General features: G+C 35.5%; 1 protein-coding gene across 3 annotated transcripts in view; it reads right to left on the bottom strand.

Annotated features, from left to right (window-relative positions):
• The window catches only part of ASH1L (ASH1 like histone lysine methyltransferase), a 266,220-nt gene that overhangs the window by 136,709 nt on the left and 105,947 nt on the right, over positions 1-23,564 (bottom strand). For 2 of the 3 annotated variants that reach the window (XM_027773787.1, XM_006153395.3), the window contains exon 4: positions 3,460-3,564. The exons of the other annotated variant lie outside the window; for it this stretch is intronic. In XM_027773787.1, the coding sequence (XP_027629588.1) occupies positions 3,460-3,564 (105 nt within the window). The remainder of the gene's footprint in view (positions 1-3,459; positions 3,565-23,564) is intronic. 3 annotated transcript variants of the gene reach the window in all.

Here is a 23,564-nt window from a genome sequence, read left to right as displayed (position 1 = left end):
GAAAGAAAGAAATTCCTCAGGGAGAGATGGTCATACTACAACTTCTTCTCCATTCTCCTCTTGGGCACGCATGTATGCGTGCCTGATGTGATTCTCAAGCCACCCTTCTAGAACTCAAACCATGCTGCTGGCGAAGTCAGACCCAGCACCTTATCCTCTGTGCCATTTGCTTGCCCCATACCCATAGCTTTTTTTTTTTTTTTTGAGAGAGAGATTTTCGCTATAGGGCGCGTGCGCTCGCCAGACAGACAGAGAGAGAAAGAGACAGAAAGCGAGAAATCACCCCCCCGGGGGGGGGGTTACGCCGCAATCCCTTCTCCTCCATTCTCCTCTAGGAATCTTGGGCACGCACGCACACGCCCCCGGCATGAGTTTTAAGCCACCGGGTCCGGGACGCGAACCGCAGCCGACTACGTGGGAGTCCAGCGACATAGGCATTACGCTAACTGCTGATTCCCACCATACCCATAGCTTTTAAAAACATAAAATCATTCTTAACCTGAGGACTAGGCAAAATTAGGCTTTAACTGCATTTGGCTCTCAGGCTGAGTTTCCTTAGCCTGACAGCATCAAAATCAGTTGCTCATTATTCAAGAGTTTAAAAGTCTCCATAAGTAGTATATAAAGCATTAAGAGAGGCACAACTATCACTACTGTTTAAATTGTAGTGACTCTTTGGCATAGTGGTATTAACAAAGCACTTTTGAAGATATTCATCAAATAAAAGATTAGAGATAATCATCAAGTAAGTGATTAGAGATAATCAAGTAAATTCAACCATACAAATACCATATTGATATAATTAAACAGTAAGCCCTTGCATTGATGAAATAATTAAATGTTCTGACCATTAGTTACAAGTGATCTCCTAATGGAACACAGAGATAAAAAGCTAAGATATGATATGTTACTTCCTTGCTTAAAAACTTCCCACAATTTCTGTGTTCACAGTTCTACACCAAATGTCCCTACAGATCTTCCCACTTTCATATTTAAAGACTGTCTTTCTTTTTTTTTTGCTATAGGGTTCATGTGCTCGCCAGATAGAGATAGTGAGAAATCACTCCCCCAGCAGGAGGAGGTGACGCTGTAACCCCTTCTCCTCCATTCTCCTCTTGGTATTTTGGACATTCACATACATGCACGTGAGTTTCAAGCTGCTGTGTCAGGGACTCGAACTGTGGTTGACCATGCACCCTAACCACCACGCCACCTGCTGGACCGCCAGAAACCATCTTTATTTCTAAACACACTGGCTCTTTCATTAATTTTTTCTATTTTTGCTATAGGGTGTGTGTACTCAGTGGAGAGACACACAGAGACAGAAAGCAAGAAATCAGCCCCTGGGGGGCATGGTCACGCCGAAATCCCTTCTCTTCCACTCTTCTCTTGGGATTTTGGGAACACATGCACATGCACCCGGTGTGAGTTTAAGCCTTTGGGTCCAGGCCTCAAACCACAGTCGACTATGCAACATAATCATTATGGCATTTGCTGATCTCTCTCTTATTTACTTTCTTAATCTTTCTTTTTTTTTTCTCTCTCTCTCTCTCTATTTTTTTTTTTTTTTTTTTTGCTCAAAGGCTCATGTGCTTGCCAGGAAGAGACAGAGAGCCTAGAGGGAAAGTGACACCCATCATAAGCACCCATCATGGGGGTTGGCCATGCTGCAATCCCCTCTCCTCTTACCTCTTCTAGGGATTTTGGGCACAAATGCACATGTACCTGCTGTGTTTCTGTAGCTGCTGTGTCTGGAACTCCAAACCACACATTTGACCGTGTGGGATCCACCTGCCTTAACCACCATGCTACTGGCTAGCCCCAAGTTCCTTAAACTTTCTATTCTCCCCTTCATATATATCACTTACTGCCTGGAAAAAACTCATCACTCCTCATATCTCCCAATAAAATTAATAAACTAAAAATGGTTTCTTATTCCAATCTTCAGTAAAAATACAAAGCAGGTATATATTATCCTGTTTTATTTTTGAAAACATATACTATCAGGAAAAAGAAAACTGGAAGCAAACCCTAAATTTCATAAATTATACAAATGTTATACTATACTAATATATTTTATATTTAACTAATGACAATAGTAATATTTTGAAATACACAAACATCAAAAATTAAGAAGTTCGATTGGCCCCATGGCCTAGTGGTTGAGGAAGGGAGCCAGATCTCATGTGGCTGATCAGATAGGTCAAGTCTAGACTTGCAGTTCGAGAAACATGACAGATGTGTGTATTCATGCCACAATCTCGACAGGATAGAGAAACAGGAGACAGGATTGGGACATGACCACACCCTATGGGAGGTGTGGTCCCTCTTCCCCTCCTAGATCTGGCAAGCATAAGCACTCTCTGGTAAATTAAAAAATAAAAAGTAAATTGAAGATGAAGTTAAAAATAAACATTAATAAAAGTTTATCTTGCAACCTCCTAGTTGCCTTGCATACCCCTTGAGATTTGAGAATAACATACTTTGGAAGTTGTTATTCTACTAAATAACTTTGTAGGTATCTAAAATCTTTATTAAATAGCTCCAAAACATATCCCCAATCATATAATAAACTCTTTTTATCTCAGTTTAACTTTTTCATTTGCCACTGGGTCAGTGCTAAAGGGAGACAGACAGAGAAAGAGAGAAAGAACTCTCCCCTCACCCCACCATGGGGAATGGTCACATCACTATCACTTCTCCTCTCTCTCTTCCTCCTTTTGGGACTTTGCACACACATGCACACATACCCAGCTTGTTTTTTTAAGTCACTGGGCCCAAGACACAAACTACGCAGTCAGTTGTGTGGGATCCGGCTCACATAATCACCAGATCACTGATGGCCCCACTTTAACTTTTTTTTTTTTTTAAAGCTCAGCGAGATGGACAAATAGAGACCCCGATAGCGTCTCACCACCAGGGCATGATCCCCCATCCCAACTTTGCAACCAGTCAAGTTCAGGTCACACAGGACCCAAATCCCAGGCCTTTAACATAGCTCCAGTATTGTGCAGTAATGTTCTACTGCCTATACCACCCTCAGTTGGGCCTCAGTTGAATTTTTATTTTTTCTAAATTGCCAGAGAGTGTATGTATTCACTAGAGAGACAGAGGGAGGGAGAAAGCAACCCTCAATGGAGTATGGTCATGCCACAATACCTTCTCTCCACTCTTCCACCCTGTTGGGATTTTGTATTTTTCCAAGTCGCTGGAACTAGGATTTAAACTGTAGTAGGTTATATGGGATCTAGCTCCTTTAACCACTAGGCTATGGGGCTGGCCCTCAATTCAACTTCTTAAAGGATAAGACTATTACACTGTTCCAAATGTACATTAGTACTGATTGTCATATTCCAAGCCTACTTTTTTTTCTTTTTACAACATTTATGCTATAAGTCCTCATTCATGAGTAACAGATGGGAAACTATCTTTAAAGTCTGTCAAACAAATAGCACTAGCCTGTTGAAGAAGTACTTTCAGACGAAGACCTCTTCCGGGAAGGGCTACAGTTTGTGCTCTCTGATGGTGGTCGCTGGGAGGGTTTATCTGAGGTTTGCTGGGAACCTGAAGAGACAGTGAAAGATAGAAATTACAGCAAAATTTAAGTCTAAAAATCATGTCAAACCATTCTGTGCAAGAGCTGTAATATTTCACTTGCTGTCACTGCCATTCCCTGTAATAATATGACATAATTTGATAATAATTGGGAAAGAAGCAGAGGACAAACCATACTAGATGTTGCTGTCACAATTTTATGTATACCTTATATGTATCTTTTGCCTTAGCAGATGGGAAATTAGTTTTAGTGGACGAATGGAAGAATATTTGATGTACTTTTTGTATATTACCTCTAAATAAAACTTTATTTAAAATATTTGATGAATTTGGCTAGCAATATTATAATCAAATCTGCTCCTGATTATTGATTAAAATTCTTTATATAAACTGACAAAACATTATGGTGGTTGATGTCAGAAAACAATGTTCAACCTGAATATTTCATTTAATGGGATGAGAGATGAAAAGTAAAGGTTCAGACCTTAAATTCACACATCCTAACCAATTCACAAAAAAATATTTTGACAGTCTGTTTTTCCTCTATAGTAAACCGTGGAAGCAAGTGGTGACTAATTTATTCATGGACAAGGATGAAGATGCACAACTAAGGTCCTTGACTATACATAAAAACTCATTAAGACAAAGAAATTCAATTTCCTTTCAAAAGGCTCATACTTTCCAGCAAAACCTCAAATTGAGGTAACAGCATAAATTAACACTTTCTTTGCTCAAAAGAAAAGTAAGTGGTCAGGAAAGATTATTTTCCTGAATGAAACATACTTGGTTCTGAGGCTGGTTTCCTTATAACCTAAAAACCAGCTGCTGAGACTACATAATCGATGTCCAGCTCATGTTTGTTAAAAAACAAAACAAACAAAAACAACAACAACAATAAAAAAACTAGTATAACTCTGAAATGTTTGCTTTTACTTGAAAAATATTTACAAATAACAAATCTTACATAGGGGCCAGCAAGTGGTGTAGTGGCTGGTTAAGGGCGCTGGACTCCCATGAGGCCAACCACGGTTTGAGTCCCGGACCTGGAGGCTTGCTTTCTCACTTTCCCTCTTTCTCTCTCATTCTGTCCCTCTCTGGTCAAGATTATAAATAAACAAAGTTAAATAAAATAATTCTTACATATAAATGGAGATTTAAAATAAGGTTATAAGAAATCAAATACTTGAAGATAAGATTTTAAAGATCTATCTCTAAATAAAAGTTGACTCTTTAATGAAGATGTTAACTAATTCACAGAAGGACCTCTTAGGAGAGAAGAACTTAAAGGAGCTAAGTTTCTAGTATTTCCCTTCCTCTCAAAGAAGTTGTAGAACATGAGCTTTGTTTTTAGTAAGTAGTATCCTAAGTGACATCGCAATAAGTTTTTTAGTAGGCTACAGGCAGCATTGTTCAAGTGAGATTTAAGACTATGTGTTGCCATTCAAGAGTAAAAAGTTAGATTTTTGGGAGGGAATTGATATTGCAATAGTACATCCTACTTGGGAAAACAGTAATGACTAATGTAAGATCTATTCAAGAAGCAAGACTGTTTACTGTTGAATCTTTAAAAACATGATATAAAAAGGACTTTTAAAAACAACAGTACAATAAATCCCTCCTGGAGAACAGTTCAGATAAGATAAGATTTCCACTAAAGGTCTAAGTATTGCATAAAACATCTAAGAAGTAAAAATCCAAGCATCAGGAAGGACTTATCTTTAAGTATTAATACCAAAAACTTCATCTACTGGACAGATATGTATTTCCTACCCAGACACAGAGCCAAGACAGAAGACAACAGTGGCCAAGAAGCTTTAGACATCACTGAACTTCTTTTACCATCTTTCAAACAAGTGCAGATCAAGTAGTAGAAAAAGAAGGGCTGCGAGAGCACTTTTTATGAAATCTTACCTCTTGGTCATAAAGTAACATTTATTGAGTATAGTTTATATGCACTGTACTGTGCTAGATACTATGGCATGGTTGGGGGGCGGGGGCGCGCATATATAAAAACAGTATACTAGTCCCTGCCCTCGAGGAGCTTATTTAGGGTTGCATATGTCATTTTATACTACATTACAGGTGGCATTTATGCCATCCATTTTTAAGCTTCATCTTCAGTTCCTAGGCTATTTGGTAATGTTTCCCAAATTTCTTGGTCATCTTGAAGAAAGTCTTGATGAAGGCTTCAACTATACCTTTGATCATCAGAATATCCTGAGAATCACCCTGCCTGGCCTCACCCACCTCAGGGTAAAAGAGGGTACAGGCACTGTCTTCAAAGCTCCTTCTTTTGGTGGCATCTGGAGCTGCAGAGGCAGTGGGAGGTGGAATGGGGGTCAGATCCCCGGAGATCGTTATTGGCAGCTTTGTACAGCAATTCCTGAGAAACTGAAACAATTGAGAGAGAGATGGCTTAGCTCACTTAGCTTGGGAGCCATTTTTCATTTCCTGAAAGTAAGGGAGGCCAGCAGCCTATTCTTTGTATTTAATAGGAGATTAGAATAAAATTTCATTCAGGAAAGTCCTCATTTTCTATTTTTAAAAGGGTGTTTGAATTCCCTGTTCACATAGAGCAGAGTTGTTCTTAACAATATTCCATATTTAAAGAGAAAAAACTTGTATCACTGAGACACAAATCTCAAAGGCTTGATAATCACCACCTATAGCACCGTATTTCACGGGAAAACAGTACTTATTAGAAGCAGTAAGAGGATGAAGGTACCTAAAATAACTTACCTAATTATGTAAAACAACTGAGTTAAAGACTAGAAAAGGATGCCCTTTTTTTTTTTTTTTTTTTTAAATCAGAGGGTATGCACACTTTCAATGAAGAAAGAGAAGGTAAGAGAGAAAACATCCTCAATGGGGCATGGTTGTGTATCGTAATCCTTTTTCCTCCATTTCTCCATCCTGTCAGGATTGGGAGCATGCATATACATGTAACCAACATATTTTTCAAACTGCTGGGGCTGAGATTTTAATGGTGATCAGCCACGAGGATCTGGTTCCCTTCACATAATATGGGGCTGATCCTGACGCTGTACCTTATGTAAACGAAGTAGTAATCTGTTAAGGATGCTCAAAAGTATGTTGAAATTACCTGAACAGTAGAAATAATATGAAATCTATAAGCATTATCTCCTATACTGCTTGAAATACACTGTATTACAAGTCCTGTTACATAGATGGAAAACTAGGGAAGAACAAGATAACGGCCGCCCAAGAGAGGACTATCATATAAATCAACATTGTTCTGTATTTCCAAACTTAAAATAAGAGTACAATGTAGAATTGTACATGGTATGGTATTAAGTACATGGATTATAGAGTAAGGCATACTGGGTTTGATTCCTGGCTTTGCTACAAATTAAGTTACAAGGTCTAAGCAAGTAAGTGTGCCTGACCTCTGGTTTAGTAAAAGTATTCTAACTCACAGGGTTGGTGTGAGTTCCCAAATGAGATAATGTTATACAAAAATTATTATAAAATTTAAAACATTTTATTAGTATTATATACAAACTGGCTCATGTTTACCATGAAAATTTTAGACCCAATACTTAAGTCCTTGACATGTCTAGGTTAACATTCAATATTAAAGTAAAATTTTAACAGCAGGACTTAAATCCAATTAGGGAAACAGAACTAACCTATAAATCAGAAATTTATCTTATACACAAAGTGAACGCAACTGAAAAGTACTACTAAGAAAGGACTTGCAGGGTCATAAAAATTACTCTAAAGTAAATCTTCTAATTCACTAACTCTTTTTTTTTTTGAGAGGTTTTCGCTATAGGGCGCGTGCACTCGCCAGACAGAGAGAGACATAGAGACAGAAAGCAAGAAATCACCCCCCAGAGGGGATGGTCACGCTGCAATCCCTTCTCCTCCATTCTCCTCTCGGGATCTTGGGCACGCATGCACACGCGCCCGGCGTGAGTTTTAAGCCACTGAGTCCGGGACGTGAACTGTGGTCGACTACGTGGGAGTCCAGCGACATAGCCATTACGCTAACTGCTGGTTCCCTAATTCACTAACTCTTCACCATAGCTCTTCCAGGGTGTGCCCAAGAGATGAGTCACAACTAGAAGGTCTGGCTTTCTGTCCAATCCTTTACCAGAGACGGCAGTTTTATGGTTCCACTCACTATTTATCTCTTTGGTTCTTCCAATTCATGGCTGTTTCCTTAAGGGAGTTACTGCTATGTTGCTGTCTTCATCATCTGACAAATAACTCCTCATATCCTAGTCATGGTCACTTTAGATCTGCCTGGAGGGATATGTGAAGACTTCACTCTTCAAGGGATAAAAGGTTACTATGTATCCCAGTTCAAGAAATTCTAATACTTCCTTAAAGAATGCATACACAGAACACAAACTTAATTTTAGTTATCAGAGAGTTCCTATTATTTCACATTTCAATGTACTATAAAGAGAATAGTTGAGGACTTCAGTAGTTACTAAGGAATATAAATGGAAATTGCTCAGTTCACAGAATATTGGGTATAAATACTACTGGGTGTCTCATCACTCAGGTATCAACTTCTGAAATATGTTTAGAAAGTCAAAATATAGAAATGAAGGAAGTAGAAATTATAGATAAGTCACAAACTAAGATGCATCTAAATAAAACTAGATATTAGCATAATTGTAAGTTGATCATTAGGAGTAAATTATTTTGTTTCAGAAATAAAGACCTTTTGTAAACAAGAAGGCTAACTACTAGAAAGTAGAAAGACTAAACAAAAAGTATACGCTGGAATGATATAGAGGGAATTAAGAATTAAAAACTAACTTAGACATACTAAAGGAGTATTGTAAGTAGTGCTTATAGAACACAGATTTTATCTATTATTTGATGAACTTCTAAAGGTTCTGAGGCAAGTTATGTCAATTTACACAAAAAAGAAAGATGATACTTTTATAGTAAAGCTATAAGGTAAAATTACAGATGAGAATGCAGAAAGCTGCAAAAGGAATAAGAACACAACTAGATTATGAAGTGATAAGAATTAGAAAATCATTATATTATACACAAAAATAAGCAGAGACCAAGAGCTCTTCTGAAGCTGACTTGTCATAAGAGATCTTGATTGATGTCTACATAGATGAAAGTGACACAAATCAAACATTAAAAAGGAATACTAATTTTATAGATGCCTGGGTGTGGGGACATAAAGATATCAGAATAAATGGAGAATATTTCCGCTGATATAGTCTTTCTTGGAGATAAAGGCATTATAAAGAAAAGATAAAAATAAAGACTCAACCTAACTACTTCTAAATAGCCCTGAGTACCGTAGCTAAGAAAACAAAGAATTCCCCTGGTACCAAATATAAACTAGCAAAAGAACCAACATTTGGACAAAGTATATTTTTTGCTCTAAAGTCACTTTTTAAAACCTATATAATCGAATATAGTCTGAATTTTGGTCATACTTTGAAGCTCAACTCTAAAGGCCAGTAGAAAATGGTTTTACTGACAAGAATGTTTGACGTTTCTAATGCTAGGAATACTCTTAGGTAAATCAGGAAAAATAGATTAAGTGTGCTAGTTTTGGAACGATACTATGCAGTCATCAGTTCAAAGATGGTATCAACTTAGTTCTAAGTCTCTCTTTCCCACTAAAACCAAAGCATGTTACAAATTTTAGTTTTAAAAAATAAATTCTTCTTTTAGTATTAGAAAGTCAATGCTATCTGGAAATATTTGCTAAACAATGACTAAATCAAAATTGGTTGTAATAAAAATGGTTACCATAGTAAAAGAATATAAACAAAATATCAAACTATTTGAAAACTTCTGATAAAGTTTTTTGTTCCCAGATTCAAGTTCTGAAGCCTGTGCTACAGTTCATAGCTCATAGCAATCTTGGAAAGTTCTTATGAATGAACTGAAATGTTGAGATAAAAGTTGATTCCACAATAAAAACAGCTGTTTCCAATTGTGGGAAATACATTTACAGAAAGCAATACATTTGATCTGACTCATCAATTAAATACACTATAAGAGAGAATGATTCAGAGCCTGTGCTGGCAATTTTTAATCTAAAAAGTCTGTGTTTTTCTCCCTCTTGTTAGGTCATTTTTTAAAATAACCAAGTCATCATTCACTGAAATGGATGAAATTCCTCTGGAAATTCCCAGAACTATATATACTAACCATAATCAATTTTCTGCTTTCATCACATTTTATACTTATCTTCCACATGGGCTTATCTTAAGTACAACTGTACAGAATCATCATCAAATCATCAAATTCTGAACAATGACTATTCAGTTAAAGCAAAACTTCATATACTTTGTTTTAATCAGTGAAAACACTTTTCAAACAAAAAGATTTTGTTCTCATTTATTCTTGGGGAACAAAATGGTTATTAGCACTGAGTTAATCAAAAATTGTGTAATCTTTACATGCAGTAAGTCACCCAGAAAATGTACCACTGCCTGCTTAATCTATAACTTGGAAGCTATAAATGTTAAATGCAAAATTCTTCAAGCTACTGCTCTTCCATTTCTGAAATGAGGCGGTAAGTTCTGCTTTGTACAGCCAGGTATAAAAAAACAGGGACGGAATATCTGCCATTCCAGGTCAGAAACATTTTCCTCACTGGACCTATTTCATGTTTACCTACCATAGATAAATTAACAGAATTACTAAGGGGATTGGGGGTGGAATGAAGAAGCATGGTTTCAGGGAAGTATATAATTTTACTACAATTTCATCTCCATTAAGCTGATTTTACACTGTAAGAATCACACTGTGTAATTTTACACATTATAGATTGTAAGTGCATAATGGTTTGTATAGAATAGTGTAAGTCCGAAAAATACCCTAACCAAAAGATGTATATAATTTATAAAATGATTAGACTTATTTTATTCTTTTTAATGTTTTATGTATGAGATTTAATTTATTTACTCTAAAAATGCTACAGGGGTAAGTCAGTGTGATTCTTTATCTGCGAAACAAGGAGAGAAAGTTTAAATTCCTTGCTCCAGGTTACATATATCTATGTCCCAATCTGATTTCAATAATTTTTCTAAAATTTGTATAAACATAATTTATCAATTATGCCTGTTTTGTCCAAGTAACACAATAAATCTACTCAATACAAACAGTAAAGAATCTTTAATATTTTCCTTTGTCTGAGATTTTTAAAATTTAATTTACTGTATTATTGTTTTTAAATTTGCTATAGGGCATATGCACACACCAGAATGCAAGAGAGAAGGAGGGCAAGTAAGAAAGCAAGCTGACAGGTCTAGTACTAGAACTGCAGTCAGCTATGTGGGAGAGTCCAGTGCCTTAACTTGCTGGTCCCCAGTTTGAGATTTTGGAACTTACTATTTCTTAATTTATCAGAGATATTTTTCTTAACAATTCATACTCTGCTTTAAGAAAAACAGTAAACTCTTCCCAGTCCACCCTGAAAATCAGGCAAAGAGTGTGTATCAATTCCAGCTATTTAGAAGGCTGAGACAAGAGGGTCACTACATAGCAAAAGCCGTTATAAGCTCATACACACACACCTCATTATATTGGAAGAACTTCCGATTTATGAAAAAGTTGCAAAGATAGTATAATAGAAAATTCTCCTATATCCTTTACCCAACTTTCCTTAATGTTAACATCTTACATGACTACGGTATTTGTCAAAACTAAAAAACTGAAATTTTACCAAATTCCATACTTTGCTCACATTTCACTACATTTTTTCACTTAAGTCCTCTTCCTGTTTCAAGGTCCAAAATATCTCTTTGGTTCTTCCAATTCATGGCTGTTTCCTTAAGGGAGTTACTGCTATGTTGCTGTCTTCATCATCTGACAAATAACTCCTCATATCCTAGTCATGGTCACTTTAGATCTGCCTGGAGGGATATGTGAAGACTTCACTCTTCAAGGGATAAAAGGTTACTATGTATCCCAGTTCAAGAAATTCTAATACTTCCTTAAAGAATGCATACACAGAACACAAACTTAATTTTAGTTATCAGAGAGTTCCTATTATTTCACATTTCAATGTACTATAAAGAGAATAGTTGAGGACTTCAGTAGTTACTAAGGAATATAAATGGAAATTGCTCAGTTCACAGAATATTGGGTATAAATACTACTGGGTGTCTCATCACTCAGGTATCAACTTCTGAAATATGTTTAGAAAGTCAAAATATAGAAATGAAGGAAGTAGAAATTATAGATAAGTCACAAACTAAGATGCATCTAAATAAAACTAGATATTAGCATAATTGTAAGTTGATCATTAGGAGTAAATTATTTTGTTTCAGAAATAAAGACCTTTTGTAAACAAGAAGGCTAACTACTAGAAAGTAGAAAGACTAAACAAAAAGTATACGCTGGAATGATATAGAGGGAATTAAGAATTAAAAACTAACTTAGACATACTAAAGGAGTATTGTAAGTAGTGCTTATAGAACACAGATTTTATCTATTATTTGATGAACTTCTAAAGGTTCTGAGGCAAGTTATGTCAATTTACACAAAAAAGAAAGATGATACTTTTATAGTAAAGCTATAAGGTAAAATTACAGATGAGAATGCAGAAAGCTGCAAAAGGAATAAGAACACAACTAGATTATGAAGTGATAAGAATTAGAAAATCATTATATTATACACAAAAATAAGCAGAGACCAAGAGCTCTTCTGAAGCTGACTTGTCATAAGAGATCTTGATTGATGTCTACATAGATGAAAGTGACACAAATCAAACATTAAAAAGGAATACTAATTTTATAGATGCCTGGGTGTGGGGACATAAAGATATCAGAATAAATGGAGAATATTTCCGCTGATATAGTCTTTCTTGGAGATAAAGGCATTATAAAGAAAAGATAAAAATAAAGACTCAACCTAACTACTTCTAAATAGCCCTGAGTACCGTAGCTAAGAAAACAAAGAATTCCCCTGGTACCAAATATAAATTAGCAAAAGAACCAACATTTGGACAAAGTATATTTTTTGCTCTAAAGTCACTTTTTAAAACCTATATAATCGAATATAGTCTGAATTTTGGTCATACTTTGAAGCTCAACTCTAAAGGCCAGTAGAAAATGGTTTTACTGACAAGAATGTTTGACGTTTCTAATGCTAGGAATACTCTTAGGTAAATCAGGAAAAATAGATTAAGTGTGCTAGTTTTGGAACGATACTATGCAGTCATCAGTTCAAAGATGGTATCAACTTAGTTCTAAGTCTCTCTTTCCCACTAAAACCAAAGCATGTTACAAATTTTAGTTTTAAAAAATAAATTCTTCTTTTAGTATTAGAAAGTCAATGCTATCTGGAAATATTTGCTAAACAATGACTAAATCAAAATTGGTTGTAATAAAAATGGTTACCATAGTAAAAGAATATAAACAAAATATCAAACTATTTGAAAACTTCTGATAAAGTTTTTTGTTCCCAGATTCAAGTTCTGAAGCCTGTGCTACAGTTCATAGCTCATAGCAATCTTGGAAAGTTCTTATGAATGAACTGAAATGTTGAGATAAAAGTTGATTCCACAATAAAAACAGCTGTTTCCAATTGTGGGAAATACATTTACAGAAAGCAATACATTTGATCTGACTCATCAATTAAATACACTATAAGAGAGAATGATTCAGAGCCTGTGCTGGCAATTTTTAATCTAAAAAGTCTGTGTTTTTCTCCCTCTTGTTAGGTCATTTTTTAAAATAACCAAGTCATCATTCACTGAAATGGATGAAATTCCTCTGGAAATTCCCAGAACTATATATACTAACCATAATCAATTTTCTGCTTTCATCACATTTTATACTTATCTTCCACATGGGCTTATCTTAAGTACAACTGTACAGAATCATCATCAAATCATCAAATTCTGAACAATGACTATTCAGTTAAAGCAAAACTTCATATACTTTGTTTTAATCAGTGAAAACACTTTTCAAACAAAAAGATTTTGTTCTCATTTATTCTTGGGGAACAAAATGGTTATTAGCACTGAGTTAATCAAAAATTGTGTAATATTTACATGCAGTAAGTCACCCAGAAAATGTACCACTGCCTGCTTAATCTATAACTCGGAAGCTATAAATGTTAAATGCAAAATTCTTCAAGCTACTGCTCTTCCATTTCTGAAATGAGGCGGTAAGTTCTGCTTTGTACAGCCAGGTATAAAAAAACAGGGACGGAATATCTGCCATTCCAGGTCAGAAACATTTTCCTCACTGGACCTATTTCATGTTTACCTACCATAGATAAATTAACAGAATTACTAAGGGGATTGGGGGTGGAATGAAGAAGCATGGTTTCAGGGAAGTATATAATTTTACTACAATTTCATCTCCATTAAGCTGATTTTACACTGTAAGAATCACACTGTGTAATTTTACACATTATAGATTGTAAGTGCATAATGGTTTGTATAGAATAGTGTAAGTCCGAAAAATACCCTAACCAAAAGATGTATATAATTTATAAAATGATTAGACTTATTTTATTCTTTTTAATGTTTTATGTATGAGATTTAATTTATTTACTCTAAAAATGCTACAGGGGTAAGTCAGTGTGATTCTTTATCTGCGAAACAAGGAGAGAAAGTTTAAATTCCTTGCTCCAGGTTACATATATCTATGTCCCAATCTGATTTCAATAATTTTTCTAAAATTTGTATAAACATAATTTATCAATTATGCCTGTTTTGTCCAAGTAACACAATAAATCCACTCAATACAAACAGTAAAGAATCTTTAATATTTTCCTTTGTCTGAGATTTTTAAAATTTAATTTACTGTATTATTGTTTTTAAATTTGCTATAGGGCATATGCACACACCAGAATGCAAGAGAGAAGGAGGGCAAGTAAGAAAGCAAGCTGACAGGTCTAGTACTAGAACTGCAGACAGCTATGTGGGAGAGTCCAGTGCCTTAACTTGCTGGTCCCCAGTTTGAGATTTTGGAACTTACTATTTCTTAATTTATCAGAGATATTTTTCTTAACAATTCATACTCTGCTTTAAGAAAAACAGTAAACTCTTCCCAGTCCACCCTGAAAATCAGGCAAAGAGTGTGTATCAATTCCAGCTATTTAGAAGGCTGAGACAAGAGGGTCACTACATAGCAAAAGCCGTTATAAGCTCATACACACACACCTCATTATATTGGAAGAACTTCCGATTTATGAAAAAGTTGCAAAGATAGTATAATAGAAAATTCTCCTATATCCTTTACCCAACTTTCCTTAATGTTAACATCTTACATGACTACGGTATTTGTCAAAACTAAAAAACTGAAATTTTACCAAATTCCATACTTTGCTCATATTTCACTACATTTTTTCACTTAAGTCCTCTTCCTGTTTCAAGGTCCAAAATACTTCAAGCTACTGCTCTGCCATTTTTGAAATCAGGCTGGAAGTTCTGCTTTGTACAGCCAACGGAGTCATAAAACAGGGATGGTATATCAGTCATTCCAGGTCAGAAACACTTTCCTCCCTGGACCTATTTTATGTTTACCAACCATAGATAAATGAACGGAATTACTAAGGGGGTTGGGGTGAAACAACGAAGCATAGTCTCATGGAAGGGTATATCATACTGAATTTAGTTGTCCTATCTCCTCTGACCTGTGACAGTTTGTCAATTTTTCTTTTTTTCTTTTCAGTTTTCCTTCAGTTTTCAGTAGTATAAATGAGGTCATTGTAGAAGATGCCTTTTAAATTTGTGTCCCTGACAAAAGACTAGAGTTATAGGTTTTTGTGAAAAATACATAGGAATAAAATTCCCTTCTTACAATATTATATCAGATAGTATATGATATCATCATGCCTTGTCGTTGATGAAGTTAAACTTGCACTTGGTTAATGTACTGCCTGCCGGGCTTCTTCACCATAGTTAAGATTTTTCCCTCTCCCTCTCTGTTCTTTGGAGTAAGTTACTACTATCTAGCCCACATTAAACAAAAGGGGTGGGGGAATAGATGGTGCGGTGGTTGGATTTCCACATGGCTAACCATGACACAAGTCTCAGATTTGGTGGCTTAAAAACCACACAAGGCGCACATTCATGTGTACCCAGAAACCTGAGAGGAGAATGGAAAAGAAGGGATTATGGTGTGGCTATCTAACCTGGGGGAGGTGTGATTTCTCACTTTCACTCTGTTTGTCTGTCTGCCTGTCTCTCCTGCAGTTCATGTGCCCTATGGCAAAAATCTTAAAAAAAAGAGAGAGAGAAAGGAATTAGGCTTCATCTTCTGGAAAGTGATGATCTACAAATATTATTTGGAACTCTTCTATAAGAAAGGTTTGTCCTTTTCCATTATGTATTTATTTACTTACTTATTTATATGAGCATAGATTCATCAACAATTACATTTAAGTTATAATCCAATACTGTCAGTATTTATTTTGTTCTTTAAACTGTTCCATTTTTGGTACTGGGAGCTGTTTCAGAATAACAATGTGACAAAGGTGATTAACAATTTTTAAAAGTAATTCTGAGACTTTTTCTAATAAGAAACTTTTAAAATTAGTTAATTAATTAATTTAAATTTGTCCATAGAAGGAGGGGGAGAAGAGAGAGTGAGAAAGCAAGCTGCCAGGTCTGGGACTCAAATCATGGTCAGCCATGTGGGCATCCAGATTCCTTAGCAACCAAGTCATCTGCCAGCCCCAGTTCTGGGGCATTTTAAAATGGTTACAAATTAATGATTTTATCTATTATTTGATGAACTTCTAAAGGTTCTGAGGCAAGTTATGTCAATTTACACAAAAAAGAAAGATGATACTTTTATAGTAAAGCTATAAGGTAAAATTACAGATGAGAATGCAGAAAGCTGCAAAAGGAATAAGAACACAACTAGATTATGAAGTGATAAGAATTAGAAAATCATTATATTATACACAAAAATAAGCAGAGACCAAGAGCTCTTCTGAAGCTGACTTGTCATAAGAGATCTTGATTGATGTCTACATAGATGAAAGTGACACAAATCAAACATTAAAAAGGAATACTAATTTTATAGATGCCTGGGTGTGGGGACATAAAGATATCAGAATAAATGGAGAATATTTCCGCTGATATAGTCTTTCTTGGAGATAAAGGCATTATAAAGAAAAGATAAAAATAAAGACTCAACCTAACTACTTCTAAATAGCCCTGAGTACCGTAGCTAAGAAAACAAAGAATTCCCCTGGTACCAAATATAAATTAGCAAAAGAACCAACATTTGGACAAAGTATATTTTTTGCTCTAAAGTCACTTTTTAAAACCTATATAATCGAATATAGTCTGAATTTTGGTCATACTTTGAAGCTCAACTCTAAAGGCCAGTAGAAAATGGTTTTACTGACAAGAATGTTTGACGTTTCTAATGCTAGGAATACTCTTAGGTAAATCAGGAAAAATAGATTAAGTGTGCTAGTTTTGGAACGATACTATGCAGTCATCAGTTCAAAGATGGTATCAACTTAGTTCTAAGTCTCTCTTTCCCACTAAAACCAAAGCATGTTACAAATTTTAGTTTTAAAAAATAAATTCTTCTTTTAGTATTAGAAAGTCAATGCTATCTGGAAATATTTGCTAAACAATGACTAAATCAAAATTGGTTGTAATAAAAATGGTTACCATAGTAAAAGAATATAAACAAAATATCAAACTATTTGAAAACTTCTGATAAAGTTTTTTGTTCCCAGATTCAAGTTCTGAAGCCTGTGCTACAGTTCATAGCTCATAGCAATCTTGGAAAGTTCTTATGAATGAACTGAAATGTTGAGATAAAAGTTGATTCCACAATAAAAACAGCTGTTTCCAATTGTGGGAAATACATTTACAGAAAGCAATACATTTGATCTGACTCATCAATTAAATACACTATAAGAGAGAATGATTCAGAGCCTGTGCTGGCAATTTTTAATCTAAAAAGTCTGTGTTTTTCTCCCTCTTGTTAGGTCATTTTTTAAAATAACCAAGTCATCATTCACTGAAATGGATGAAATTCCTCTGGAAATTCCCAGAACTATATATACTAACCATAATCAATTTTCTGCTTTCATCACATTTTATACTTATCTTCCACATGGGCTTATCTTAAGTACAACTGTACAGAATCATCATCAAATCATCAAATTCTGAACAATGACTATTCAGTTAAAGCAAAACTTCATATACTTTGTTTTAATCAGTGAAAACACTTTTCAAACAAAAAGATTTTGTTCTCATTTATTCTTGGGGAACAAAATGGTTATTAGCACTGAGTTAATCAAAAATTGTGTAATATTTACATGCAGTAAGTCACCCAGAAAATGTACCACTGCCTGCTTAATCTATAACTCGGAAGCTATAAATGTTAAATGCAAAATTCTTCAAGCTACTGCTCTTCCATTTCTGAAATGAGGCGGTAAGTTCTGCTTTGTACAGCCAGGTATAAAAAAACAGGGACGGAATATCTGCCATTCCAGGTCAGAAACATTTTCCTCACTGGACCTATTTCATGTTTACCTACCATAGATAAATTAACAGAATTACTAAGGGGATTGGGGGTGGAATGAAGAAGCATGGTTTCAGGGAAGTATATAATTTTACTACAATTTCATCTCCATTAAGCTGATTTTACACTGTAAGAATCACACTGTGTAATTTTACACATTATAGATTGTAAGTGCATAATGGTTTGTATAGAATAGTGTAAGTCCGAAAAATACCCTAACCAAAAGATGTATATAATTTATAAAATGATTAGACTTATTTTATTCTTTTTAATGTTTTATGTATGAGATTTAATTTATTTACTCTAAAAATGCTACAGGGGTAAGTCAGTGTGATTCTTTATCTGCGAAACAAGGAGAGAAAGTTTAAATTCCTTGCTCCAGGTTACATATATCTATGTCCCAATCTGATTTCAATAATTTTTCTAAAATTTGTATAAACATAATTTATCAATTATGCCTGTTTTGTCCAAGTAACACAATAAATCTACTCAATACAAACAGTAAAGAATCTTTAATATTTTCCTTTGAGATTTTTAAAATTTAATTTACTGTATTATTGTTTTTAAATTTGCTATAGGGCATATGCACACACCAGAATGCAAGAGAGAAGGAGGGCAAGTAAGAAAGCAAGCTGACAGGTCTAGTACTAGAACTGCAGACAGCTATGTGGGAGAGTCCAGTGCCTTAACTTGCTGGTCCCCAGTTTGAGATTTTGGAACTTACTATTTCTTAATTTATCAGAGATATTTTTCTTAACAATTCATACTCTGCTTTAAGAAAAACAGTAAACTCTTCCCAGTCCACCCTGAAAATCAGGCAAAGAGTGTGTATCAATTCCAGCTATTTAGAAGGCTGAGACAAGAGGGTCACTACATAGCAAAAGCCGTTATAAGCTCATACACACACACCTCATTATATTGGAAGAACTTCCGATTTATGAAAAAGTTGCAAAGATAGTATAATAGAAAATTCTCCTATATCCTTTACCCAACTTTCCTTAATGTTAACATCTTACATGACTACGGTATTTGTCAAAACTAAAAAACTGAAATTTTACCAAATTCCATACTTTGCTCATATTTCACTACATTTTTTCACTTAAGTCCTCTTCCTGTTTCAAGGTCCAAAATACTTCAAGCTACTGCTCTGCCATTTTTGAAATCAGGCTGGAAGTTCTGCTTTGTACAGCCAACGGAGTCATAAAACAGGGATGGTATATCAGTCATTCCAGGTCAGAAACACTTTCCTCCCTGGACCTATTTTATGTTTACCAACCATAGATAAATGAACGGAATTACTAAGGGGGTTGGGGTGAAACAACGAAGCATAGTCTCATGGAAGGGTATATCATACTGAATTTAGTTGTCCTATCTCCTCTGACCTGTGACAGTTTGTCAATTTTTCTTTTTTTCTTTTCAGTTTTCCTTCAGTTTTCAGTAGTATAAATGAGGTCATTGTAGAAGATGCCTTTTAAATTTGTGTCCCTGACAAAAGACTAGAGTTATAGGTTTTTGTGAAAAATACATAGGAATAAAATTCCCTTCTTACAATATTATATCAGATAGTATATGATATCATCATGCCTTGTCGTTGATGAAGTTAAACTTGCACTTGGTTAATGTACTGCCTGCCGGGCTTCTTCACCATAGTTAAGATTTTTCCCTCTCCCTCTCTGTTCTTTGGAGTAAGTTACTACTATCTAGCCCACATTAAACAAAAGGGGTGGGGGAATAGATGGTGCGGTGGTTGGATTTCCACATGGCTAACCATGACACAAGTCTCAGATTTGGTGGCTTAAAAACCACACAAGGCGCACATTCATGTGTACCCAGAAACCTGAGAGGAGAATGGAAAAGAAGGGATTATGGTGTGGCTATCTAACCTGGGGGAGGTGTGATTTCTCACTTTCACTCTGTTTGTCTGTCTGCCTGTCTCTCCTGCAGTTCATGTGCCCTATGGCAAAAACCTTAAAAAAAAGAGAGAGAGAAAGGAATTAGGCTTCATCTTCTGGAAAGTGATGATCTACAAATATTATTTGGAACTCTTCTATAAGAAAGGTTTGTCCTTTTCCATTATGTATTTATTTACTTACTTATTTATATGAGCATAGATTCATCAACAATTACATTTAAGTTATAATCCAATACTGTCAGTATTTATTTTGTTCTTTAAACTGTTCCATTTTTGGTACTGGGAGCTGTTTCAGAATAACAATGTGACAAAGGTGATTAACAATTTTTAAAAGTAATTCTGAGACTTTTTCTAATAAGAAACTTTTAAAATTAGTTAATTAATTAATTTAAATTTGTCCATAGAAGGAGGGGGAGAAGAGAAAGAGAGAGAGAGTGAGAAAGCAAGCTGCCAGGTCTGGGACTCAAATCATGGTCAGCCATGTGGGAATCCAGATTCCTTAGCAACCAAGTCATCTGCCAGCCCCAGTTCTGGGGCATTTTAAAATGGTTACAAATTAATGTAAAATGAGTCTATTTTCAAGTTATGAAGTTATAAGTGAAAAAAAAATCAACTGAATATTGAAGGAATTGATTTAAAATAACGAGATTATGCCATTTTTTATTTGCATACTTTAAAAGTAAAAACTATTGGACATAGAAGCAAAGATACAGAAAATGCAATTCCTTTAACAAACTATGCAATTAAAAGAAAAGAATAAATAAAGCATCCAGAACTGCTACAAAAGAAAACAGTGAGGGGCTGCCAGGTGGCATGGTGGTTAAGGACACTGGACTCCCTCATGGCTGATGGCAGTTTGTGTCCTAGACCTGGCAACTTGCTTTCTTACTTTTTCTCACTCTCATTCTGTCCCTATCTGGTCAAATTAAAATAAAGAAATAAAAGTTAACTAAAATAATTCTTAAAAAACAAAAACAAAAAAACAGTGAGAGGGTCCACCTGTTATGACAGGCTAGGACCATACAGAGATCCTGGTTCAACTTTGAGATAAACCAAAATGGGCTGAGTGCAGTAGCACACAGCTGTAATCACAATTATCTGGAAGCCGAGGCAAGTGGATTAAGAAATGGCAAGACCTTGCCAAAAATAACTTCCTTCTGTTTGCTTTCTCTCATAAAGAAAAAGAGTAAAATGAAAAAATAGTAAAATTTAAAAGTGTTAAGAATTTGATTTATATCTAAAATAAATTTTTTAAAAGAGATTTTTGCTGTAGGGCACATGCATTCACCAGAGAGACAGAGAGTGAGAAATCACCTCCCAGGGGGATGGCCACAGTACAATCTCTTCTCCATTCTCCCTTCAGGATTTTAGGCATGCATGCATATGCGCCTGGCTTAAGTTTCAAGCCACTGGGTCCAGGACTCAAACCACAGTCGGCCATGAGTCCAGTGACATTACCATTATGCCATCTTATATCCCCCCTTTTAATTTCCATTAAAATTGTTTATTTTTAAATATAAACTCACAAGAGAGACAAAGAGAAAGAGAGGAAGAAAGCAATAATTGTGTGTGGTCATCCTACAATTGCAACTACTCTATTTCTCTATCCTGCCAAGATTTTGGTTGCACATATGCACAAGTACCCAGAGTATTTTTTCAAACCATGAGGACTGGGATTCAAACCAAGGTCAGTCATGTGGAATCTGACTCCCTTAACCACTAGACTATGGGGCTAACCCAAAGGAGTTAAGAATTTTGATGGCCTGTAATTTCTCGCTTTTCATTAATTCCTCAGTCTCTAAAAATCTACTATCTGTCATCATGCAAACTGCTCTCAGAACAAAAAAGACAATCTAATGGCCAAGTCAGCTGTCTACTTTCAGTCCTTATCCAACTGATCTCTCACAAGCAATTGACTTTTATTCTTTTGAAAGGTTTTTGCTATAGGATGCAAGCACTCGCCAGAAAGACAGAGACAGAAAGTGAGAAATCATCCCCCATTGGGGGATGGCCATGCTGCAATCCCTTCTTCTCCATTCTCCTCTCGGGATCTTGGGCATGCACTCACATGTACCTAGTGTGAGTTTAAGCCACCGGGTCTGGGACTCGAACCACAGTCGACTACATGGGAGGCTAGTGACATTGCCATTATGCTAACTTCTGGTCCCAGCACTTGACATTTTTTGACTATAAGCTTTCTGAAAAATATGTTCACCCTAAATATTATCATTTATTTTCATGGCTTGTACAATCACTTACATGAAATTTTAACCTTCAGATTTGATCGTTCTTTTGAGCTACAGATCCTATGTCCCTCAAAACAGTATAAAATATATATCTATTTTCTATTTCCAACCTTCTTTTGCATACCTCATTTTGCTTAATCGCATAAACCTTCATTGAACTCTGGGAGCCATTCTAAACAACTCACCATTTCCTTACTTCTTATCTGCTCCTTCTGAATATAAAATACATGTCTTTTATATCACTATGTTGGTTAGGTCCTCCTAAAATTTTGCTTGGAATTTCTAAACTGGATTCACCTGATGTCTTTGCAATTCTGTCAATGTAACCTCAACAAATCATTCTTCTTAAAATTGCTTACTACTTTTTTTACAGTTTATTTTTTACACGAGTGAGAAATATGACATAGACAGATAGCATTCCCAATAGGATGCTGGCACCACAATCCACCTCCAGTTTCAGTCAGCCTCCACTCACGGGTATGCACATGCATAGTGTATTCAGCTTGGTCTCAGAACAAGAACCAGAAAGCTTCCAATGTAGGTCAGCTTTGCAGTGTCTCATTTTACCGCTGTGCTACTGTCTGGCCTACCAAAAATCCTTAGCCTTTTATTGCTAATATGGTAAACACTAAACTCTGTAGTATCTTATATAAATGAGCAGTTTTATGATCTATCCCATGCCAGCCTTTCTACCTTCATCTCTTGGGTTGAATATTGGGCTATAAAAACTTTACTAAGTAAACATAGTTCACATCTCCAAACTATACAAAGATGATTTCTTGGTAAGAACAGACTTCACCATAATGATAAACTCATTACTCCTTCACAGTTTCTTTTTTTAAGAAGTGATTTTTTTTTTTTTTTTGCTATTAGAGAGAGAGAGACAGGAAGTGAGAAATTACCCCCCAGCAGGGATGGCCAGCCACTGTTTCTTCTCCATTCTCCTTTCAGGATTTTGGGAACGCACATACACATGCCCAATGGGAGTTTAAAACTGCGGGGTCTGGGATCCGAGCTGTGGTTGACCACCTGGGAGTCTAGTATCTTAAACGCTACACCACCTGCTGGTTCCCCTTCCCAGTCCTTTTGAAAGCATGAGTCCAGTCCTTCATTTCTCCCAAAAATATCTTCTCAGTATTTCCAGTATGAGGAATTACCAATAATTATTTTTACATGTTCTCTGATAAGCTATAAGTTCCCAAGGGCAGAAGCTGTATCTTATTCACGACTGCATTCTTTGTACCCAGAACACAGCAGACACAAAATAATGTTTGCCGAAAGGACAGTTACCATAAGGAAATAGTTAAAAACAAAAATCAAATACATAGTCTTTTGTAAACAAAATAAGTTCTGATTTTCAAAGTCATCAGATTACAAGATATC

Source organism: Tupaia chinensis, unplaced genomic scaffold, assembly GCF_000334495.1.
Source record: "Tupaia chinensis unplaced genomic scaffold, TupChi_1.0 Scaffold000374_1, whole genome shotgun sequence".
In the NCBI taxonomy this organism is placed as follows: domain Eukaryota; kingdom Metazoa; phylum Chordata; class Mammalia; order Scandentia; family Tupaiidae; genus Tupaia; species Tupaia belangeri.
This window is presented reverse-complemented; position numbering and strand designations above follow the sequence as displayed.